Source organism: Phocoena phocoena, chromosome 16, assembly GCF_963924675.1.
Source record: "Phocoena phocoena chromosome 16, mPhoPho1.1, whole genome shotgun sequence".
In the NCBI taxonomy this organism is placed as follows: Eukaryota; Metazoa; Chordata; class Mammalia; order Artiodactyla; family Phocoenidae; genus Phocoena; species Phocoena phocoena.
This window is the reverse complement of record NC_089234.1, coordinates 46,226,535-46,247,120: the sequence shown is the minus strand read 5'-3', so window position 1 is coordinate 46,247,120 and position 20,586 is coordinate 46,226,535. Positions and strand designations below refer to the sequence as shown.

The 20,586-nt window shown below is 42.4% G+C and overlaps 1 protein-coding gene across 1 annotated transcript in view; it reads right to left on the bottom strand.

Moving 5' to 3' along the window:
- Positions 1-787: 787 nt before the first annotated feature.
- Positions 788-20,586, bottom strand: part of ERCC6 (ERCC excision repair 6, chromatin remodeling factor) — a 66,148-nt gene continuing 46,349 nt past the window's right edge. Inside the window, exons 8-20 of the mRNA XM_065894468.1 lie at positions 18,040-18,210; positions 17,167-17,343; positions 12,201-12,317; positions 10,394-10,489; positions 7,918-8,133; positions 7,338-7,448; positions 6,834-6,953; positions 6,340-6,434; positions 5,592-5,737; positions 4,805-5,506; positions 3,055-3,259; positions 2,350-2,428; positions 788-1,210 (exon numbers count right to left, since the gene is read on the bottom strand). Coding sequence (XP_065750540.1) covers positions 788-1,210; positions 2,350-2,428; positions 3,055-3,259; positions 4,805-5,506; positions 5,592-5,737; positions 6,340-6,434; positions 6,834-6,953; positions 7,338-7,448; positions 7,918-8,133; positions 10,394-10,489; positions 12,201-12,317; positions 17,167-17,343; positions 18,040-18,210 — 2,658 coding nt within the window. The remainder of the gene's footprint in view (positions 1,211-2,349; positions 2,429-3,054; positions 3,260-4,804; positions 5,507-5,591; positions 5,738-6,339; positions 6,435-6,833; positions 6,954-7,337; positions 7,449-7,917; positions 8,134-10,393; positions 10,490-12,200; positions 12,318-17,166; positions 17,344-18,039; positions 18,211-20,586) is intronic.

Genomic DNA, 20,586 nt, shown 5'->3' with positions numbered 1-20,586 from the left:
GTACCTACTTTTGGTTCTGCTTGAGTTTTTTTTTTTAAGATAACATATATTTTCCTAAAACCACTATTCACTATGCGGGGGGGGAAAGGTGCCCTTTGCTTAAAATAAAGCCAGTGTAAACTGAGAAAACTACAAGTTTCTGAAAATACATGTCTCATCATTTACTATCAAGCTATTCCATGCTTTACTAATAAAAATACCTGTCAATTTAACAGTACCTTAACAGAAGATCGTTTAAAGGCAACTAATAGGACTCAAAAGGTAACAAGTCTGATCTCTTTTTTGGGTGGCAAATGATCGATTTAAACATTTAAAAGCTAGGTACCCAAAACAATTCTGTTATCAGATACTGACGAACTGATTTACTGAACAGGTCTAACTGAATATAAGACATGTTTTTAGCACCAATAAAAAGAATTCTTGAGAGTTCTGGTCTATAAACTTCTAAATGAGTAGTAATGTATTCCCTGACAGCATCTTCTGGGTAAAAGAACAAATGTGTTCCAAGGATTGACAGTTAGGTCCCTGATTTCATAATTAATTTTGGAAAAAAAAAAAAAAAAAAGAAATCCAGGTATTTGGAAAAAAAAAAGAAATCCAGGTATTTTTTAAGTTTCAGAGAAGAACTTCTTCCTCCTTAACGTTTTAATTATGAGGTAGCTATCATTCAAAGTAAACATCAAATGCAGCCGACTTCCACTGACAAAACATGACTATTAATCATAAGATTAATAATCAGAAATTTCCACTAGAAAAAGTCAATTTAAAGTTCAGAAGGTAATATTGATTAGCAGTATTCTGGCTTGAGTTTCCAAATTCCTTCACCACCTGAAGTTCTATGAAAAGTGCACAGATTTCTCAATAGTTCTCGAAAGACACAAGACTGTGATGCTGATAACTTGGATTCAAACTCCTGCAGTATCTCCCGAGTGCTGGCCTGGCCATCAACTTGGGCCTGAAAGGCAATGAAGTTTCTCATTTCTACCAGAAGGTCATCGTGTTCCATGCTGGAAGGCGGAGGAGTCGAAGCCTCTGGAAGGTACCCACTTTCACTTTCTAGGCGCTCTGGCAAAATTAGGTGGTTTCTAGCTCTCATTTTGGCCAACAGTGAGGATGAAGTGAGGGCCCCGGATGAAGGCTCTGCGTCTTCAACTTTTCCTCTAAAATGCTCCGAAACATTATCTTTTCCATCCTTTTTCATAGTGCTGTCCTGGAGAAAGAAGACCAGTGCATCGATATATTTAATCTCCAGTTTACACTCCCACTACTTATTTCTCCAAAGGCTCTGAGGGGCCATAAGATAACACACATGCCCAGGGCACTGAGGTTGATGGAGAATGGATGATACACCATCTAATGGAAAGGGAAAGGAGGAGAGTCAAGTGTCTAAATGCACCCACTCTTAGAAAACATTTCCTAAAAAACCCAAAACTACACTATTTGCTTCGTCACCATCCTGAGGGACGAGAGTGGAGGGAGGGCAGAGAGGGTGGGGCCGGGCTTCCGAAGAAGGCTTCTAGGGAAACCGTCTCCAGCAGGTACGAGCTCTGTGGGCATTTACTGTTCTTCCTCCCAAATTTTCCCGGATCTGAGCACCGTGGGATAAGAAACAATATCAGAGCTGTACTTCCTTCACTTTTAAATCTTTTTACTACTTTACACCTCATGTGAGTTTCCTTAGAACAGCTACATAAATCTAGTTTTTCTTCACATTCCTACTGCTAAAAGAACACAGGAAGTCAAAAAAAAAGGTTCTCTATTCCTAAATGTGTTCATATTAATCTAAAACAGGAATCTGAACCTGGGAGTTTTCAAATTTTATAAGTAACATGACCCTTAAGCAGAAAAAAACAAAGTATTAAATGATAAAGAGTACGGCCTACTATTTACTCTCAGTGAAGCGCTCAAGGCCTTCGGGGTTGTAGGACAGGCAGAGAAGGGCACAATGCTCTGGCAGCTAGGAAATTACAAACAACATTCAATAAAGGCCCTCTAGACCTTTAGTCTAGAGGGCAGTGGTCCTTGGAGCTAGTACTTCACCTCCGGATGGGGCAGGCGGTATGGGCAACAACTCACACATCACCCATCCTTATATGAACTTTTGGAAGACGAAACAGAGATTCTACTATGGATCTTGGGTTAAAGACTTTGTCTTTTCTAGGAAGTTCGCTGGCCCTTTTAAATTCACACAAAAGTACTTCATAAATGCATGAAAGTGCATACATACAATGCAAACATCAGATGTCACTGTGCCAGTGACGCTCTTCACATGCAGAATCGAGTGAAATTTTCATGGCAATTCAATTAAGTAGATCTCACAAATGAAAAGTTGATAGGCTATCAGATTACCTGGCATTTCTCCTTTGGAGACGTTGAAGAGGGATGCTGCACAGAGAAGCTGGAGTTCCTTTTCTGACCAAATCTTCTCCTAAATACGGAAGAGAGTCATAGTTGATAAAATATAACTTTGTGACAGATGAGAATGCCCTTCCAACAACTAAACTCCTCTTGGAGCAATTTTCTTCTGCACGGTTATTCTTTCACAGCCATGATGCTTCTGCTCTATCCCCTGAGATTCCCGTACTTTACTCTCCTAGTAAAGTAGTAGAAATTATTACTGCATCTCAAGTAAAAACCACTCAATATCCTTGCTCAACTTACTACCCTTGAATTCTAGGTAGGGAAACTATTCTAAAAGAGCACACTGAATACCATAGTAATTACTGATTGCTGAAACCTAGCTAATCATCTTATTAAAGTTTAATCGTTATTCTGTACCTCTTACTATTTTTTATGACCTCACCTCTTAAGCAAAACAGATTTCTCCTTTCCCTGAAAAATCAGCTTTGGAAAGGAGGGAGTGAAAGCAAAGAAGAAGGTAAGATGATAAAAGTCTTTCCCCAAGTCACATACATCTGGCTGACCCAATCCCTCCCTGAGAGATTTTCTATTGCTTCAGATAAATGGGAGGAGGTATCCCCGCCTGCCCTGATTTTACTTCCAGCCCAGCAGGTTTGGCCTCCTCACAAGCATGGCAGGGTGGCAACCTCTTACTTTCTTCCTGCTGGTGTACCAGCCACCCCCCTGTGGCCGGTCCAGGTGGGAACACCAGATGCTGCTCCCAGACACCGCTGCCGAGAGAGTCGCAGTGCTTTGAGGGCATCCTGGGCCACACGGTTGGCCTCTGCCTCCACCAGCACGTAGTCTGGACTGGCTCCGTCCATGATGGCATCATGCTTCATGATGCTGTGCACACCCACTGACAAGAGCAAAGGAAACAGTGAACATGTTATTTCAGCTCGTACATAATCACACGTTTTCTTCTGTATAGGCTAGAGTGTTGTGGGTAGAGGAAACATCATGAACGTTTTTAGCTGCTATTCACCCGTGATCACCAGGACCCAGGAACTTTTACAAATGCTGCTGCTCTTCACCTGCATCTCTACCCGATGAGGGAGGGACTATCAACTGTCACTGCTTTGTATAATCAAAGCATAATGCTTTAATAACCACACTTCAACATAAATTCTTCACTGTTACCTGGAAAACTTTAAAATCTTCTACTAATATATTCTCTACTGAAGGGGGAAAATATACAAATATAAAATAAAACTACAGAATTTCTAAAAAGTAATGATGATGGAAGCACTACGTATCAGAAGAATCCAATGCAGTCATCAGTGGAAAATGCATAGCCCTAAATATGTCTATCAATAAAAATGAAAACAAAAATAAAGGAACTGAATTCCAAGTCAAACAGTTTTATAAAAATTAGGACCAAAAAAACTCATCAAAACAAAAACAAAAGCAACAGGAAGAAAATACTGAAGATAAAAGCATAAATTAATGAGGTAGAGAACAACCATGGATCTAATTAATAAATCAAAAACCTGGTTTATTGGGGGAAAAAAATCACAAAATAGACAATCTACTAGCTTAACCTGACAAAGGAAACGGGGGAAAAATATACAAAATTAGAAATGACAAGGGGGAAATTATCTTGAAAAAGAAGCCAATTTAAAAAAAATTATTACGAGTATTTTCTATGCCTCCATGCAAATAAACTTGAAAACTAGACAAGACAAACAACTTTTCTTAGGAAAATAGACCAAGAACTGTAGAAAAAAACAGAGCAAGTTACCAATGAACTACCTTACAAGAAAGCATCAGGCCCAGGTGGTTTCCTTCTGAGATGCCATATGTAAGCCTGCTTTCCTGAACAGAAACCGATTCAGCAATCTTTGGAAAGTCAAGGCTGTCACCTTGGGAACACAGTGACTGGTGAGACCTGAGTAAGACAGTCCTAGGGATGACTAATTTGTGCAGGCTGGCCGGTCCCTCCAGGGTCCTGAGCAATTGTTGAGTCTGCTTTCCTAATTTTTCTCCCTTGATATTAGCTACCAGCTCTCCTACTTCCAGAGTGCCTGCCTCTGGCCATGCCCCTGTCTCTCTCCCCCATGATCTGTCACTTTACTCTCCTGTGTTTGTTAAATCAGATAAATATAGCATGCAGAGAAATCACCTATGAATGTTCAGGTAGTACAAATCTATTTTAAGCATTGCACCCCTCCTGTATGTGGTTAGAAGTCGAGTCCTATTGTTCTCCAAGGTTCAAATTCTCCTAGGAAAGAGAGGTGAAAATGATTTTCAAAAATGTCAATACATTTCAAATCTGAGTTTTAGAAGGAAAAATACTTCCAGTTGACCACACACTCTGCACTGTCAGGAAAGGCTGCTTCCGCTAGAAGTGGCCCCCTCATTTCTATTCCTAGCACACCTGTGGCAAGGTCAGCAAAAGGAGTACCTGATTTTCTGAAAAGCTTTTCCAGGACGTAGTCGTCATGGCTGCGTTCCTTGGGCTCGCTCTCAGTTTCGTTGTCCTGCCTCCGGTACTGCTTCTTCTTCACCAGGTGCGGAATTCGAGTTCCCTCAAACTTAGCATCTCTGCGGTGCTTAGAGCTCTTAAGCTTTTGCTTCGGCCTCAGATGTTTCTCCAGGGTCTTTTCTTCTGCCACATGATGTTTCGTTTTCGACTTGTGCTTATAAAAATTATTTTCTGTTTGCTCACTCTCCCAAAGAGGTTCTGTTTGAACCCGGCAGCTTTCTCTTTTATCAGAAAGACCCTCCTTTTCATCGATGCTTTCCTCACCAGACATCCTGTACATTTTGCTGATTCTTGGAGAATCTGAACCTTCCCTGTTTCCATGAATCACTGAAGAATCCTGCAGTCTGGACACTGCACCTGTCTCTTCTCCAAGCCTCTCACTGTTAGTTAGACTACAAGACGTTTGAGGGTCATCTTTCAAAGGACCACCTAGATTAGAAGTTACTGCATTCACTTCAGGTCCTAGAGCTGCAGATTTCTCTTCAGATGACGTGGCAACGTTTGCAGATGTGTTAGAACCAGGGAACTTTTTACCTACTGGAATGTTCTGGTCTGTTCCAAAAGCCGGTTGAAGTTTTCTTTTTAAATGGCGTTTGGGTGTCTGAACATCTGAACCAGTTCCTATGAAAGGGAAAAACATGCTAGTGTTATACTGCGTAATTCTTATGTATTTCGTTACATTAAGTTAAATTACTTTATGGAATACCTGCAAAAATAGCACTTGTTTCAGTGCTCTGGGATGTATCAGGACTAGTCAGAGTAAACAGCTCATAAAGATCATTGGATTTGAAAAATCGCCTTTGCTTTGGATCTTTTAGCACTCTATTTGTCAAAAACTGCTTGAAGATTTGTCTAAAAAGATAGAAATCAAGCTGGTATGAAACAATGTTTAGCTGTACCTCAGAATTCTAAACATACAGTAATTGTTTATTAATAAGGTAGAAAAACAATCAGGTTCAAAGACATTTTTAAAAAACACACAATAAGACATCTAAGCTTATTTTAATGAGAAAGGAAAAAAAAAAACAAGATAAAAAACCCAAAACACATATTGCTCAGTTACAGCAACTATTGCTCTAAGATGGAAAGACTTCTTTTTTATTTTTTAATTAATTAATTTGCTGTGTTGGGTCTTCGTTGCTGTGCACAGGCTTTCTCTAGTTGCCGCGAGCGGGGGCTTCTCTTGTTGCCGAGCGCGGGCTCAGTAGTTGTGGCTCGCGGGCTTAGTTGCTCCGCCGCATGTGGGATCTTCCCAGACCAGGGCTCGAACCCATGTTCCCTGCATTGGCAGGCAGATTCTTAACCACTGCACCACCAGGGAAGTCCCAAGACTTCTTAAAGTACTATTTTTTAAAAATCCCCTGCTCCAAACCCTGGCAGCGTGCCTCTCCCTCCTGCACACCCGCAACCAGGAGAGCACCCTCCGGTCAAGGAGCACAGCCACGTGTACTGACCGGTGGTAAATCTTCTCTTCAATGGTGCCTGCGGTCAGAAGCCTGTACACCGTCACCTGTTTCTTCTGGCCTATCCGCCACGCTCGCTCCCGGGCCTACGGTAGAAGAGATGCAGCTCAACAAGGGCCCTTCTCAGCGATAAGCACTGATTAATAGCCGGTCGCTTCCTTCCACTCCCGAAATTAGAATTTTGGCTAATGAGGCTAAGTACAACCAAGGCCTATTAAGGAAGATAACAGGCAGGTGACAAAACAGACCTAGCCAACTCTACCTGGAAAACAATGTGTGTCTGTCCCCTCCCACGTTCTCTTTTTACCCATGTCTAGTGTGCCTGCTACGGGAAAACTGTGAAGACCCTTACTCCAAGCTGAAGACAAGCTACAACCAAGATGTGGGCTATATGCTGAGGGTAACGTGGCACCGAAGGACGCTCCCGAGTGCAAGCCATCAGATAGTATGTCACCAACACACTCTTTTAAACAAAATAAACGGACCTGCACGTCTGTGCTTGGGTTCCAGTCAGGGTCATAGATGATGACTCGGTTTGCCCCCGTCAGGTTGACTCCTAGGCCACCCACCCGAGTGGTCAGAAGAAACACAAATATGGATGTGTCCTAGAGGTAAGACACACAACACTCAGTATGCACATGGAAGACTAGTTACAGCTCTTCACCTCTGCCTTTACATATTCTCCACACGGAAGCCTGTTCCCAATACAAGCAATGGGTTATGCCCCAGAAACCTTTGGTCAGCCAAGATCCCATCTCACAGCTTCTACTTTTAATATCAATTATATTAGCAATATTTAAACCCGGGTTTTCGAGAAGGAATACACATTCTCTGTTTAAACACAACACATCCCAATAATCCAGAAATGCACTGAGTTAAAAGCACCCACTGCCCAATCCCAGATGTAGCACTGTGGGTGCAGACCTCTCCTTCTTTCCCCTCCGCACAAAGCAGCACCATGTGACTTCATCATTCTGTTCACTTGTTACCTCATTGTATCTTGTAATCAGTGGTTGTCTTGAAGCTATCGCAGTGGTACCATCCATCTTGAGATAGGAATACTTTTGGGCCCTAAGGAATACTTCAAATATGTCCAACATCTGTTTGGGAAAAGGGGTGGAGGATATAAGAGTTTAAAAATCAAATGTACACCTCCAGTGAGTACTCCACATTTGTGTAAAGAGTCACATCCTTCCCAAAAGGCTTATATTAAAAGGGGTTTCCTGATTCGAGGAAGATAAATGTAATTACTGCAAGAATATTTTTGGTATTTCCATACTGTTAATTCTTACAAATTTTGTAATCAGCACAGCATTTATTTGAGTTCAGACCCAAACTCACCTGCACCCCATAATCACATGGTAATAAACCTTTTTTAAAAAGCCGACTTCTGGGCACCAACTCTAGAGAAAGGTCCCATCTCCCAAAGAGCTTTGCAGGCTGCCACTTCAGGGTCAATGGGTGGATTTGCCTTTGGGATCAGTATTTTAGACAATATCTCATTTTTTGAATAATGGTTGTGAGTCATAAAGAACCAACTTGTTTCTTGTATGAGGTTTGTATACTCACCTGTCTGGACTGAGAAAACAGCAATACTCGTTGGCCCTGCTTGTGCCATATTTTCAACAAGGACTCAACAACTATCATTTTCCCAGAACGTTTCCAGTGTCCAAACTGATCTTCCCCTAGTTCCTCATCTGGAATTCCTTTAAGATTCTTGGGGCCTCCAGAAAAGAGATCAGGGTGGTTGCAGATTTTTCTTAGGGCTACAAGTCCAGAGAAAATCTACGGTACAAAAGAATTATGTGCACTCAGATTACCCCACGTAAAATACTATTCACTCCGGAAGGAAAGGAAGGAGGCTGTTTGATATGTAACACAGATTAAAAAGTAATTCTTCACCAGCTTCTTAGTTTCCTCCCTAACCACAGCATATTAGGAGCTGGAAGAAATCAACCTTTACACATCTTCTTTTCCTGATAGGGCACGTTCTCTAAAAACAAAAAAAATCCTTTTGGACCAAACATATCTACCAGGGTCACATTCAACTGCTGATGATTTATTTTCCCTCTAGAAAAAAAAAGTATGCAGTTCACAGTATATAAAAAACAGACTCACCATTTAAATATAAATAAGAAACATCACGCCCATCTAAAATTTAGGGAAATCTATCATGTAACTTAACAAATGCATTTATTATTTTTTTAAACATTTTTACTGGAGTATAATTGCTTTACAGTGGTGTGTTAGTTTCTGCTTTATAACAAAGTGAATCAACTGTACATATACATATATCCCCATATCTCTTCCCTCTTGCGTCTCCCTCCCTCCCACCCTCCCTATCCCACCCTTCTAGCTGGTCATAAAGCACCGAGCTGATCTCCCTGTGCTATGTGACTGCTTCCCACTAGCTATCTATTTTACAAACAAATGCATTTAAATATTATACTCCTAAGTACCTCACTAGAAGTTCTGTATTTTAACATGTGAATCAGAGGTTGAAATTCCCTTTACCTTTACATTAGTTTATCAGAAAACATACCCACGTGGAAAATCTACGGATGGGAACGACGTCCAGGACTTTTCACGCAGCAGAAGGGCTTGGAGACCCAAAGTAAGAGAGCCCACCCGCCCGCCCCAACAAGAGGGAATCTTTCACAGGTCTCACCCCTGACTCAAGTCACACTCACCAGTATAAAAACTCAAGTGGAAAAAGATAAATCATAAATTAAGCCAAAAACCAAAGAGTATGGTAGTTTTAACTAGTAAGCAGTCAAACAAATAAATAATAAACGATCTGAACAAAGCAGGAACCCCATCACCACTCCCCAGAGTCATCTGTTACTTGTCTTTCTTCCTGGAGATCTCTGCTGTCCAACACAGCAGTCACAAGCTATGTGTGGCCACTGAGCACGTGAAGTGTGTAGTCCAAATTGAGATGTGTTACCAACGTAAAATACCCAATTTTGAAGACTTAGTACAAATAAGAGTAAAATATCTCAGTAGTTTAAAATTTTTGATTACATATGAAAATATTTTAGATACATCAGGCTAAACAAAATATATTATCAAAGTTGATCTCACCTGTTTTGCTTTTTAATCTTTTTTAATGTGAGTACTAGAAAATTTTAAATCACACATGTAGCTTGTGTTCTCTATCTACTGGACAGTGCTGATCTAGACCACCTAAGGCTTCACAACTTGGAGACACGTGAAGATAAGTTAAGGGGAGATACAGGAGAGATGAATAAATGTGAATGATTTCAAAACCTCCTAGAGATGCCAATGACAGATGAAACAAATAGTAAGAGCTGGGTAAAAGAACGAAAATGCCTTAATCTGGAGGAAAAACCATGTAGATACTACGGAACACAGGCAGCCTCGTCACCCACACTCATCTCTATCTGGCTCCACGCAGGAGGCAGCAAAGTGTGTTTCCGAGCATCCCATGCTGCTCAGCTGTACCTCCAACGAGGATGGACCAAGGACTAAGGAAGTCTTACCTGTCAAATAAAAATACAATTCACGCTTCAAGATACTGAAGCACAAAGAAGCTGCAGAGTCTACGTGAAGCTTTTGACTAAAGCTGATGATAAACTTACTACATGTGCTGAATGAAGAGACGTTTACCCACATATATTGCTGAATATGGCCAATGACTAAAATGTTATTACTTATACAGAAATGTGTAACAATAATTCTTCCTCTGTGCAGCCCAGCAGTCCGGGGCCGCTCCCGACAGGCTACAGAGGAGCAGCAATCCCTGTACGACCCACCATTACAGACCCTGTTGTCTAGGGCATTCTTCCACTGGACCACGCAGTGCTGGGTTCAAGTGTAACAGTGCTGCGGTACAGATAAAAAGGGAGCATGCTCAAACTGTGTGTTCTCTTACTTCTGGAAGGGCTTCAAATGAAGGGAAGGTTCACACCCAGATATTTCCCAGAGGGTAATAATAGTGAATCCTTGACTAGTACTAGTTTCCTTTCCTCCCCCACTTTCCTCGGTCCACAATTCTTTCTCCAGCTTCTATTATTTGGCTGACCTGCATCTCTCCATTGAGAATTCTGTAAACTTCTTTGGAATCAATGAAATTTTGGTAGACTTTATGTTGCTCATCTGTAAGACGGCAAAATAAGACCTAAGGGGAGAATAAAAACAGAGCTGAAAAAAAAAAAACTTAACAAAACAAAATAACTCAAATAGTAACAAAATTTACTAATCAAAAGAACACAATGTATGTAATTTTCAGTGTACATCTTATTAAAAACAAAACAAAAAGAAGCCGCATCTCAGAGCTGAGCAAAGAAGAGCTCCCTCCTCTCAAGAGGCCCCTCCGTTTCTGTCTTCCATCCACTTTTTGGTCCCCATGGCATATGGTCCCCACCCCACTATCCCGGGAGTCCCTGAAGCCTGGCTTCCTGCTCATGGGGAAATTCAGGACCAGGTGCACAGCGCTTCCTCCATCCCAGCCTTCGAGTGCTCAGACCATCTCAGCTCGCAATCCCCTCAACCCACTCTTCACTTCAGCAAACCTGACCAGGGACCTTAACCTTACCTGGCACACCCCCTCCCCTTCCTGGAGTTCTAAACCATCCCCAAGTTTACCAGACTCACCTCTGACAACCCCTTACCCTGCCAGCCCAACAGCATCTACTAACCCACGCCCCCACGTTTCCCTCACCCCCCGACATTCTGCTTCTCAACCCTCCTCTCCTTCTCTAAGACCACTGCCACCATTTCACGGCCTATGTTCCTCGGCTAGTCACAAATCCACGGTATTTTCCTTCAGCTACCCCTCTGCCACCCACTGCATCTGCCCTGCAAACTTCCAAATGAAGAGGAACTCAACTGCCTGCCTTCTCCACTCCTTTGTGGTAAGTGCTGAGTGCCGCTGGAGACAGTCCCACCAGGCGGCGTCCTAGAGAGGACCCCCCCCACCCCCCGCTCAGCACCTGCTCAAACCCAGATGGCCGCGACAACACTCCTCACTCTCCCCAAGCCACCCACCCACCACCTGTGTCTCCACCGCTACTTAAAAACATCAAAAACAAAAAAACAGAAATAGAAACTGAAGCTATCAGGCCTGATTTCCTAATTTTCACTCTGTAAAATGTATCTATTTCTTCATCTGTCACACCTGGTTGTTCTCCTTTATTCTCAGACCAGTAGGTCCCTACAAGGGATCCAGGACAACCCTTTCATCTTTGCACCAGATGTGAAAACCCACTCATCTTCCTCAGATCAGTGCTCCACACCTTAGATGCTCCGAAAACTGACGGGGATGCTTCCCTGGTGGCACAGTGGTTAAGAATCCTCCTGCTAATGCAGGGGACACGGGTTCGATCTGTGGTCCGGAAAGATCCCACATGCCGCAAAGCAACTAAGCCTGTGCACCACAACTACTGAGCCTGCGCTCTAGAGCCCGTGAGCCACAACTACTGAGCCCGCGTGCCTAGAGCCCGTGCTCCACAACAAGGGAAGCCACCGCGATGAGAAGCCCTCGCACCGCAACTAAGAGTGGTCCCCGCTCGCCGCAGCTAGAGAAAGCCCGTGCACAGCAACGAAGACCCAATGCAGCCAAAAATAAATAAATTAAAAAAAAAACTGAGGGGGGAAAACTCCCTGAAAGGATGTGCACAATGACCACCTCCACTTCCCCACCCTCCGGTCACTCCTGAGCCCAGCAGGCTCACCTGTCGTAGGCAGGTATATACAGCTGTAGACTAGCCTGCCCCACAGCACCAGAGACCACACCTGTTAGCCTCACCTATTCTGTGTGTGAAAAGCAGGGTGAATGCCAGGTACACCTGTGCTTTAGGAATGTTTTGATAATTCTTGTATTTACAGACCTGTTCATTTTTATCTGGCAAAGAAAGGCTCATTTTGACATCCGACTTCATTCTCCGCAGTAGGTATGGATTTATGGTGTCTCGTAGAACACATGCACACTTATAAGCAGTTTTAACCTTTAATAAGAGAAAAGGGGAAACAATTACTGCGCATCTGAGGAACGCATTTGTTCTTACCTCTCAATTGATTCCAATGCTTACAAAAATGTTTTTAAAAGAATGACCAATGGTTTACAAAATTGTGGGAAACAGTAGGAAAATGGTTTGTAAAACTTTAAGTTCCATATACTCCAGGACGCAGTAGCTTTCATAATAATATCATCAATAAAAAAAAACAAAACAAAACTTTTCATTAACCAAAATGTACGAAAGAACAACTGGTAATTTTGTGCCCTGTTCCACCTCTATTTAATTATTATTATATAGTTAAACCCTAAAGTGGAGATTTATTCAGTGCTTGACCCCCTCTAGGGAAAAAAACTGCTTTCAAACAAATCTCAGTTTATAATCTTGTACTCTCCAATAGCCACAAAGGAACTGCTACTCTGCAAGACTGAAGATCAAACACTAACTCAGGGAAACGCTGCAGCAAGGGGAACAGCAGATAATAAGCAGAGATTACTGCCCACAGGAGACTCAGAGAGTAAGTTCAAGAAAAGCCCTATGATCCCAGAAATGAAAGGTCACTCCAGCCTAAAATGGAGCATATGGCTCTGTAATGGAGCACAGCCACATGAGATGGGTATTAACTGTCCAGAGAAAAACAAAGACCCACAGTGCAGGAAACCACTCTCTCTGCAATTCACTTAAAGGCAAACAAAGAATTCAATAAATTATTGATACTTTGAAAAAAATCTAAATAGGCTTAACAACCTAGTAAATACTATTTAATGGAACAAGAAAATTTCCAACCAAAGCTTAAATTTAAGAAAGTTATCAGCAAAATGAATAATTAAAAGAGCTTGAATAAACACAGAAAAATTCAAGTTAAAAAATTAACATGGTTGGGCTTCCCTGGTGGCGCAGTGATTGAGAGTCCACCTGCCGATGCAGGGGACACAGGTTCGTGCCCCAGTCCGGGAAGATCCCACATGCCGCGGAGCGGTTAGGCCCATGAGCCATGGCCGCTGAGCCTGCGTGTCCGGAGCCTGTGCTCCGCAACGGGGGGAGGCCACAGCAGTGAGAGGCCCGCGTACCTCAAAAAAAAAAAAAAAAAAAATTAACATGGTAGAAAAGAAAACACCTTAAAAGACCCTAAGAACCCCTCACTCAAGTCTGTATACATGTATGTCATGTATGTGTGTATATCTTGTATGTCTAGACATAGAAACAGTTTGGGGCTTCCCTGGTGGCACAGTGGTTGAGAGTCTGCCTGCCGATGCAGGGGACACGGGTTCGTGCCCCGGTCCGGGAAGATCCCACATTCCGCGGAGCGGTTAGGCCCGTGAGCCATGGCTGCTGAGCCTGCGCGTCCGGAGCCTGTGCTCCACAATCGGAGAGGCCACAGCAGTGAGAGGCCCGCGTACCGCAAAAACAAAGACAGAAAAACAAAAAAACAGTTTTACTTGGACCAGCAGACAATAACAAAGAAACTCCATTCATCAACGACTTTTGGTTACAGGTAACCCTGTAAATGTATCATTCAGAAATTGATAAAAATTACCAGAAGATGATAATCAGGTACATTTTGTGGCTTGTAATGCTGAGATAAATTTCAAATTTTAACAAGACATTGCAGTCCTACCAAGGAAGCAAGTACATTATTTAAAATCTTCCTAAAAATATATACAGCGTGTTAAGGAAACTCTGCCCACATGCTCACGTCTACCTCCGTTTCTCTCCTCTCGAAGAATGAGTGAGATGCTGATGGCGCTGGAAACCCAGGGCTGGGCTGGTGCGTGGCCTGGCAGCTCACTCTCTCCTGCCCGTCTACCCTTCTGGAAAGTCCGCCCGCCCCCAGCTCACTTGTGCTGAACTTGCAAGGGCTGGAGCTCAGAGTGGCTGGGGACGGGTCTGTTTCTCACACCCCACTCTCCCCAGAGGAAGATCTTAAGCTCTAAACTGGGGTGGGGATGTGAGAGCAGGGAAGACCAAGAAACCCTATTTTAGCTTTGACATCACGCCACATTCTCCAGTGCAACTTTCGAGCCAATTCTATGTTGAATGCCCTTCTGCTTCTTGTGTCTGCCTCTCTGTGAGTAAAAATGCACAGTGAGGATCCAACTGTGTTCCTTCGTCACTCCACCTCCCCACAGCTATGGAAAATGGACACCTTGCTGAGCCCGCTCACGCTTCCTTCCTCTTCCTGAGGAGGCAGAGTGATAACTCCTCCCCAGTTCTGCCTCTCCCAGAGCCCAGTCACCTTAGGCAAGTCTCCAAAACGCTCAGTCTCAATAATAACCTTGAGCATGAAATGAGGAGGCTCAACTAGATGACTCCTCGGGCTCTTTTCAGTTCTAAAATCCCCTGCACAGGCTCAATGTACAAATCCAAGGGGCAGTCCATGTTTTGGGTAGTTAATGTTCTCCCCCCTCACCCTCCGCAGCCTTTTAGATCCTAATCATCCCCACCCAGGAAGCCTGCCTTGACTCCCACAAGCTCTGTATTGGCTGTCTCCCCTGAGCACAGTCTTCATTACCCTATACCATGATCATCTGTTTACCACTTTCCCCCCTGCACACTCTCCACTGGACCAGGAATGCTATTCAAGGGAAGGCTCTGATTGTCAGCCATTTCCCATCATTTTAGCCCCAGCCTGACACACAAAATATCTGCTGACAGACTACCTTCTTGGGATCCACTATTTCATGGCAGCTATGGACTTAAAACAAAAAGGAGCAAATAAAAGCAGTACCTCTGCTCCCAAGGACTTTACAGTCTAAAAAGGGGGAAAAGATAAGTGCACAAACTTCTGAAACGAGGACTTCAAGGAAGAAACAGACCATATTTGCACCGCCTCAAAGTATACCCCATAAATGACTTACTAATTATAAAGGAGAAGCGGTAGCTTCAAAGAGTTTAGAAGTCTGACACACAACACCTTGCCCAGTAATCAGACCACCACCGATGAAGGGACAAACCAACAGCATGTGCCTCCAGATACGAGTAAAGCACTGAGAGACAGGTCACTTCTGTGTACTCCTGCTCAAAGGGAATAAGCTGATTCCAATCACAAAGAATGGAAAACAAACCCAAGGTGAGGCACATTCTATGAAATAATAGGCCTGTAGTCTTCAAAAATGTCAAGTCATGAAGGCAAAAGGAAGATCACAGGAACAGCTTCAGATTAAAGGAGACTAAACAGACACAGAAATTACTGGAACAACCGGCACAATGTGCATGGCAAATAGATTAGATAACAGAATTACATCAATGTTACACTTCCTCCTGATCTTGATGTTTACACCATGGTTATGTAAGACAACATCCCTCTTCTTAGGAAATACACACTAAAGGATTTGGAGAAAAGGGGCATCGTGTCTACAACTTACTCCGATGATTCAGAAAAAAAAAAAGCATAAATTTGTGTGTGTGCGTGTGTGTGTGTGTGTGTGTGTGTATACGGCGGGGGGTGGGGGTGGGGAGAGAGAGACAGAGAGACAGAGACAGAGACAGAGACAGAGACAGGTAGGGAAGGAGGAGGGAGGGAAGGAAAGATAAAGCAAATATGGCAAAATGTTAGCAAAATGCTAACAATTAGGGAATCTAGGAGCTATTTTTACAATTCTTGCAACTTTCTGTTAAGTTTGAAATTATTCCAAAATAAAGGGTTTAAAAAAAAAAGAACAAGATACATGAAGGATAACGGGGATTCAGTGGAGGAAGAGAGCTCCCGCAAAAGTTAATTAAAAATCATTCAATCTCAAACTTTTAAAGGTATTAAAATGGTTTTTGACAGTCCTCTAATCTTAAAGGTCTAAAATTCTTTTTCTAGTTATGTATTTTATTTCTGGCTCAGTCAAAACCTGGCTGGTACAGGCCCCCACCTGAGAGCTGTGCAGAGACCCAGCCTCTCATGGAGGCTAGAGCCTGCCCCCAAATTCCATAAACCGCCCTCCAGTTGGCCTCACCTCCTAACGTTCCTGTCTGTGACAAGCCCACTCTACCAGTCACCAGGCCTGAAGCCTCAGGGGTTAGCTACAGCAAGCTCACCACTCTCCCACCAATCTCCTTTATCTTACCAACCTCCACATCTTCTTTGTTCTGCCTAGAAAACGCCACTTGGGACTCTTGCTCTGGACCTGCTTTCTCAGGACCATCACCCACATCCAGGTCCAGGCTCTCATCACCCTCACCCCCAACAATTCCTGCAGGTCCCTCAATGCCAGCCTCCCTCCCACAACTACCTGCAGCCTGAGTAACCGTCCAAGAACAGCCTGCTCCCAGCCTCCTGCTCAAACACCTTCAGTGGCTCTTCCCTGCCTAAGCGCTCCTGCCTCCCTTCAAGGCCCCCACTGCCAGCATCCACAGCTTTCCTGCAACTCCTCCAAAAGCATCTCCAGTCCAGTCAAGCATGTCTCCTCACTGCTCATGGTCACACAGAGTGGCTGCGTTATACTGTTGCTCTAACCTAGAATGTCCCACTTTTCCCAACCTGTTTTCCCAGGATCAGGTTAAAGGGTATACGTCTTGTTAAGTCTTCCCTGGTGCCCCCTTTGCTAAGCTTGTAAAGTACTTTATAAGATGCACTACCCAATTTGCATACTATTACATGCTGTCCAGAAGTGACTCACTCTTATCTCATAATTTCTGACTGCTCTTGAATATTTTACATGATTTTTTAAAAACTCATCTGGAAAATTATGCACTATCAAGCAAAAATACTTTTGTGGTTATTTATCAGATACCAATTTATAAGCTTGGTCATTTCCCTTACATTCTGAATGACTTGGCTACAAAGTATAGTATTTAGTAGGAACGTTTTAAATATTAAAACACCAGAAGTGTCACCTGCCTGATACATTACCTGTACTGGGGAGGCATTTGAATACCCCCCCATGGTGATGGGGACTGAGAACTGCTCCATAAACACAGGCAGCGTGCCCAACTTTCCGGGGAAGATGAAATCAAAGAGTGACCACAGCTCACGGAGATTATTCTGCATCGGTGAGCCAGACAGGATGATGCGATGAGGGGTGCGGAACTGTTTGGGGAAAGCAAGGACTTTTCTGTTAAATACACCTTTTAGCAGATGATCACCAACCCTACCCCAAAACACTCCCATGCAATCTTATTATTTAACACAACTACATATTCTTTTGGTCTCCTCTAAAACGCAGACATTTTATGAAACTTTAATTCTTCAATTACACATAGATTAAAAAAATATATATATAGGGAAGAATTTCTTACTGTTCAAGCTGAAGACTATGGACTAGAGTTGGATTTGGTTACATTCTAACAACTGATCCCTATAAGAGACATTAAGTAATGTGAACAATTAGAATTTTAGAAAACATGATTAAGTGCAAGAATGAAAAGTGTTCTGCATTAAGGCAAAATGCGTATTTCAAATTCCTTATGCAAAAGCACAAGGAAAGGGCTTCCCTGGTGGCGCAGTGGTTGAGAGTCTGCCTGCCGATGCGGGGGACGCAGGTTCGTGCCCCGGTCCGGGAAGATCCCACATGCCGTGGAGCGGCTGGGCCCGTGAGCCATGGCCGCTGAGCCTGCACATCCGGAGCCTGTGCTCCGCAACAGGAGAGGCCCGCGTACCGCAAAAAAAAAAAAAAAAAAAAAAAAAGCACAAGGAAAGATTAAATAAGTCTGTTACTAAAAGCAGAGTTTATTCTCAATTAAATATTATCCACCTGGAAACCCTCCTTGTTATTAAAGGTCACACCTGTTTGCAAGCAAGAGTGATGGCAGCATTTGGATTCCGAATTTTGTGTCCTTCGTCCAAGATCACATAGTGCCAGTCATGCCTGCTAATATCATCTTGCATCAGTCGAACGTAGGAGTAAGAAGTGATCAAAATCCCATGACAATGAGCAATATCTTGAATTAGTTTCTCCTAAAATGATGACAAAATGGTAAAGACAGTTTTAAATAAGAAGTTAAACGAGGATGACTCTTAAAATCAACCTTTTAAGGACTTCTCTGGTGGTCCAGTGGTTAAGACTCCCCGCTTCCAATGCAAGGAGCACGGGTTCAATCCTGGTCGGGGAACAAAAATCCCACATGCCATGCGGCGTGGCCAAAAAACAAATAAATAAAATCAACCTTTCACATGGAGAAAAGGGAACCCTCCTGCACTGTTGGTGGGAATGTAAATTGATACAGTCACTATGGAGAACAGTATGGAGGTTCCTTAAAAAACTAAAAATAGAACTACCATACGACCCAGCAATCCCACTACTGGGCATATACCCTGAGAAAACCATAATTCAAAAAGAGTCATGTGCCACAATGTTCATTGCAGCACTATTTACAATAGCCTGGAGATGGAAACAACCTAAGTGTCCATCATCAGATGAATGGATAAAGAAGATGTGGCACATATATACAATGGAATATTACTCAGCCATAAAAAGAAACGAAATTGAGCTATTTGTAGTGAGGTGGATGGACCTAGAGTCTGTCAAACAGAGTGAAGTAAGTCAGAAAGAGAAAAACAAATACCGTATGCTAAAACACATATATGGAATCTAAGGAAAAAAAAAAAGGTCATGAAGAACCTAGGGGTAAGACAAGAATAAAGACACAGACCTACTAGAGCATGGACTTGAGGATATGGGGAGGGGGAAGGTTAAGCTGTGACAAAGTGAGAGAGTGGCATGGACATATATACACTACCAAATGTAAAACAGATAGCTAGTGGGAAGCAGCCGCATAGCACAGGGAGATCAGGTCGGTGCTTTGTGACCACCTAGAGGGGTGGGATAGGGAGGGTGGGAGGGAGGGAGACGCAAGAGGGAAGAGATATGGGAACATATGTATATGTATAACTGATTCACTTTGTTATAAAGCAGAAATTAACACACCATTGTAAAGCAATTATACTCCAATAAAGATGTTAGAAAAGAAAAGAAAAGAAAGAAATAGCCATAGGTACCAGGAACAAACAGGGGATGGGCAGGGAAGAAACAGGTGAGGGAGATTAAGCGGTACAAACTTCCAGTTGCAAAATAAATGAGTCAAGGGTGAAATGTACAGTGCGGGGCAATGTAGTCAATAACTATGCAACATCTTTGTATGGTAACATATAATAATTAGACTTATCATGAAGATCATTTTGAAACCTATAGAAATATTGAATTACTATGTTGTGTAACAGGAATTAACATAGTGTTATAGGTTAATTATACTTCAAACACAAACTCATAGAAAAAGAGATCATAGCTGCGGTTACCAGAGGTGGAAGATGGGGGGGGAGGAGGAATTGGATGAAGGCAATCGAAAGGTACAAACTTCCAGTTATAAGCTAAGTACTAGGGATGTAATATACAACATGACAAATATAATTAACACTCCTGTATGTTAGGTATGAAAGTTGAGAGTAAATTCTAGAGTTTTCATCACAGGAAATTTTTTTCTATTTGTTTAATTTTGTATCTATATGAGAGGATGAACGTTCGCTAAGCTTACTGTGGTAATTATTTCATGGTGTATGTATCTCAAATCATTATGCTGTACACCTCAAACTTCCAAAGTGCTGTATGTCAATTATATCTCAATAAAACTGGAAGGAAAAATAAATATAATAAAATGTTTAAAAATTTAAAAAATATCAACCTTTCAATCATGATACAATCTAAGGCACTTTATAAAGATGTATACAAACATAATATATACAACAGAATTATACATTATCAGCAGTGGAAGTTTATGTTTCATTAATCTGTAAGTCGTAAACACTGACTAGTATGTCCACTACTGTGGGGGAGGAGGGCTCATAAGAAGACCAGAAAAAGGTATAACATGTAAACACTTACCCAATTTTTATTTTTCCAAAACATCCTTTGTGTCAATCCTTGTTAAACTAAAAACAACACAGTAGATGGAAAACGGTCTTTTTTTAAAAACGAAAGAAAATGAGAGAAAAGCCAAGGAGACAAGAAAGACAAATCCAGGAGCTCTGATGATGTATAACATGAATTCAAGAAGGACAGAGTACAAAGGATATAAAAGAAGTGATCTTAAAAATGATAGAAAAAACTTCTGAGGAGAGACTAGAGTCTATAGAACAAAACACCGAAACAGCCATACATCTGGGTACACACCTATTAGATGTCTGAATCCCCAAAACAAGGGAAAACGAGAAAATGCTGTAGCTTCTAGTCAGAACAAAATAGACTGAAAAAAGATTCCCTGCAAAGGAAATCTGTGCTGGATATCTTTTCTGCAACACTAAATACGTCGGAAAACGAAGGGCAAATCTTTCCGTAAT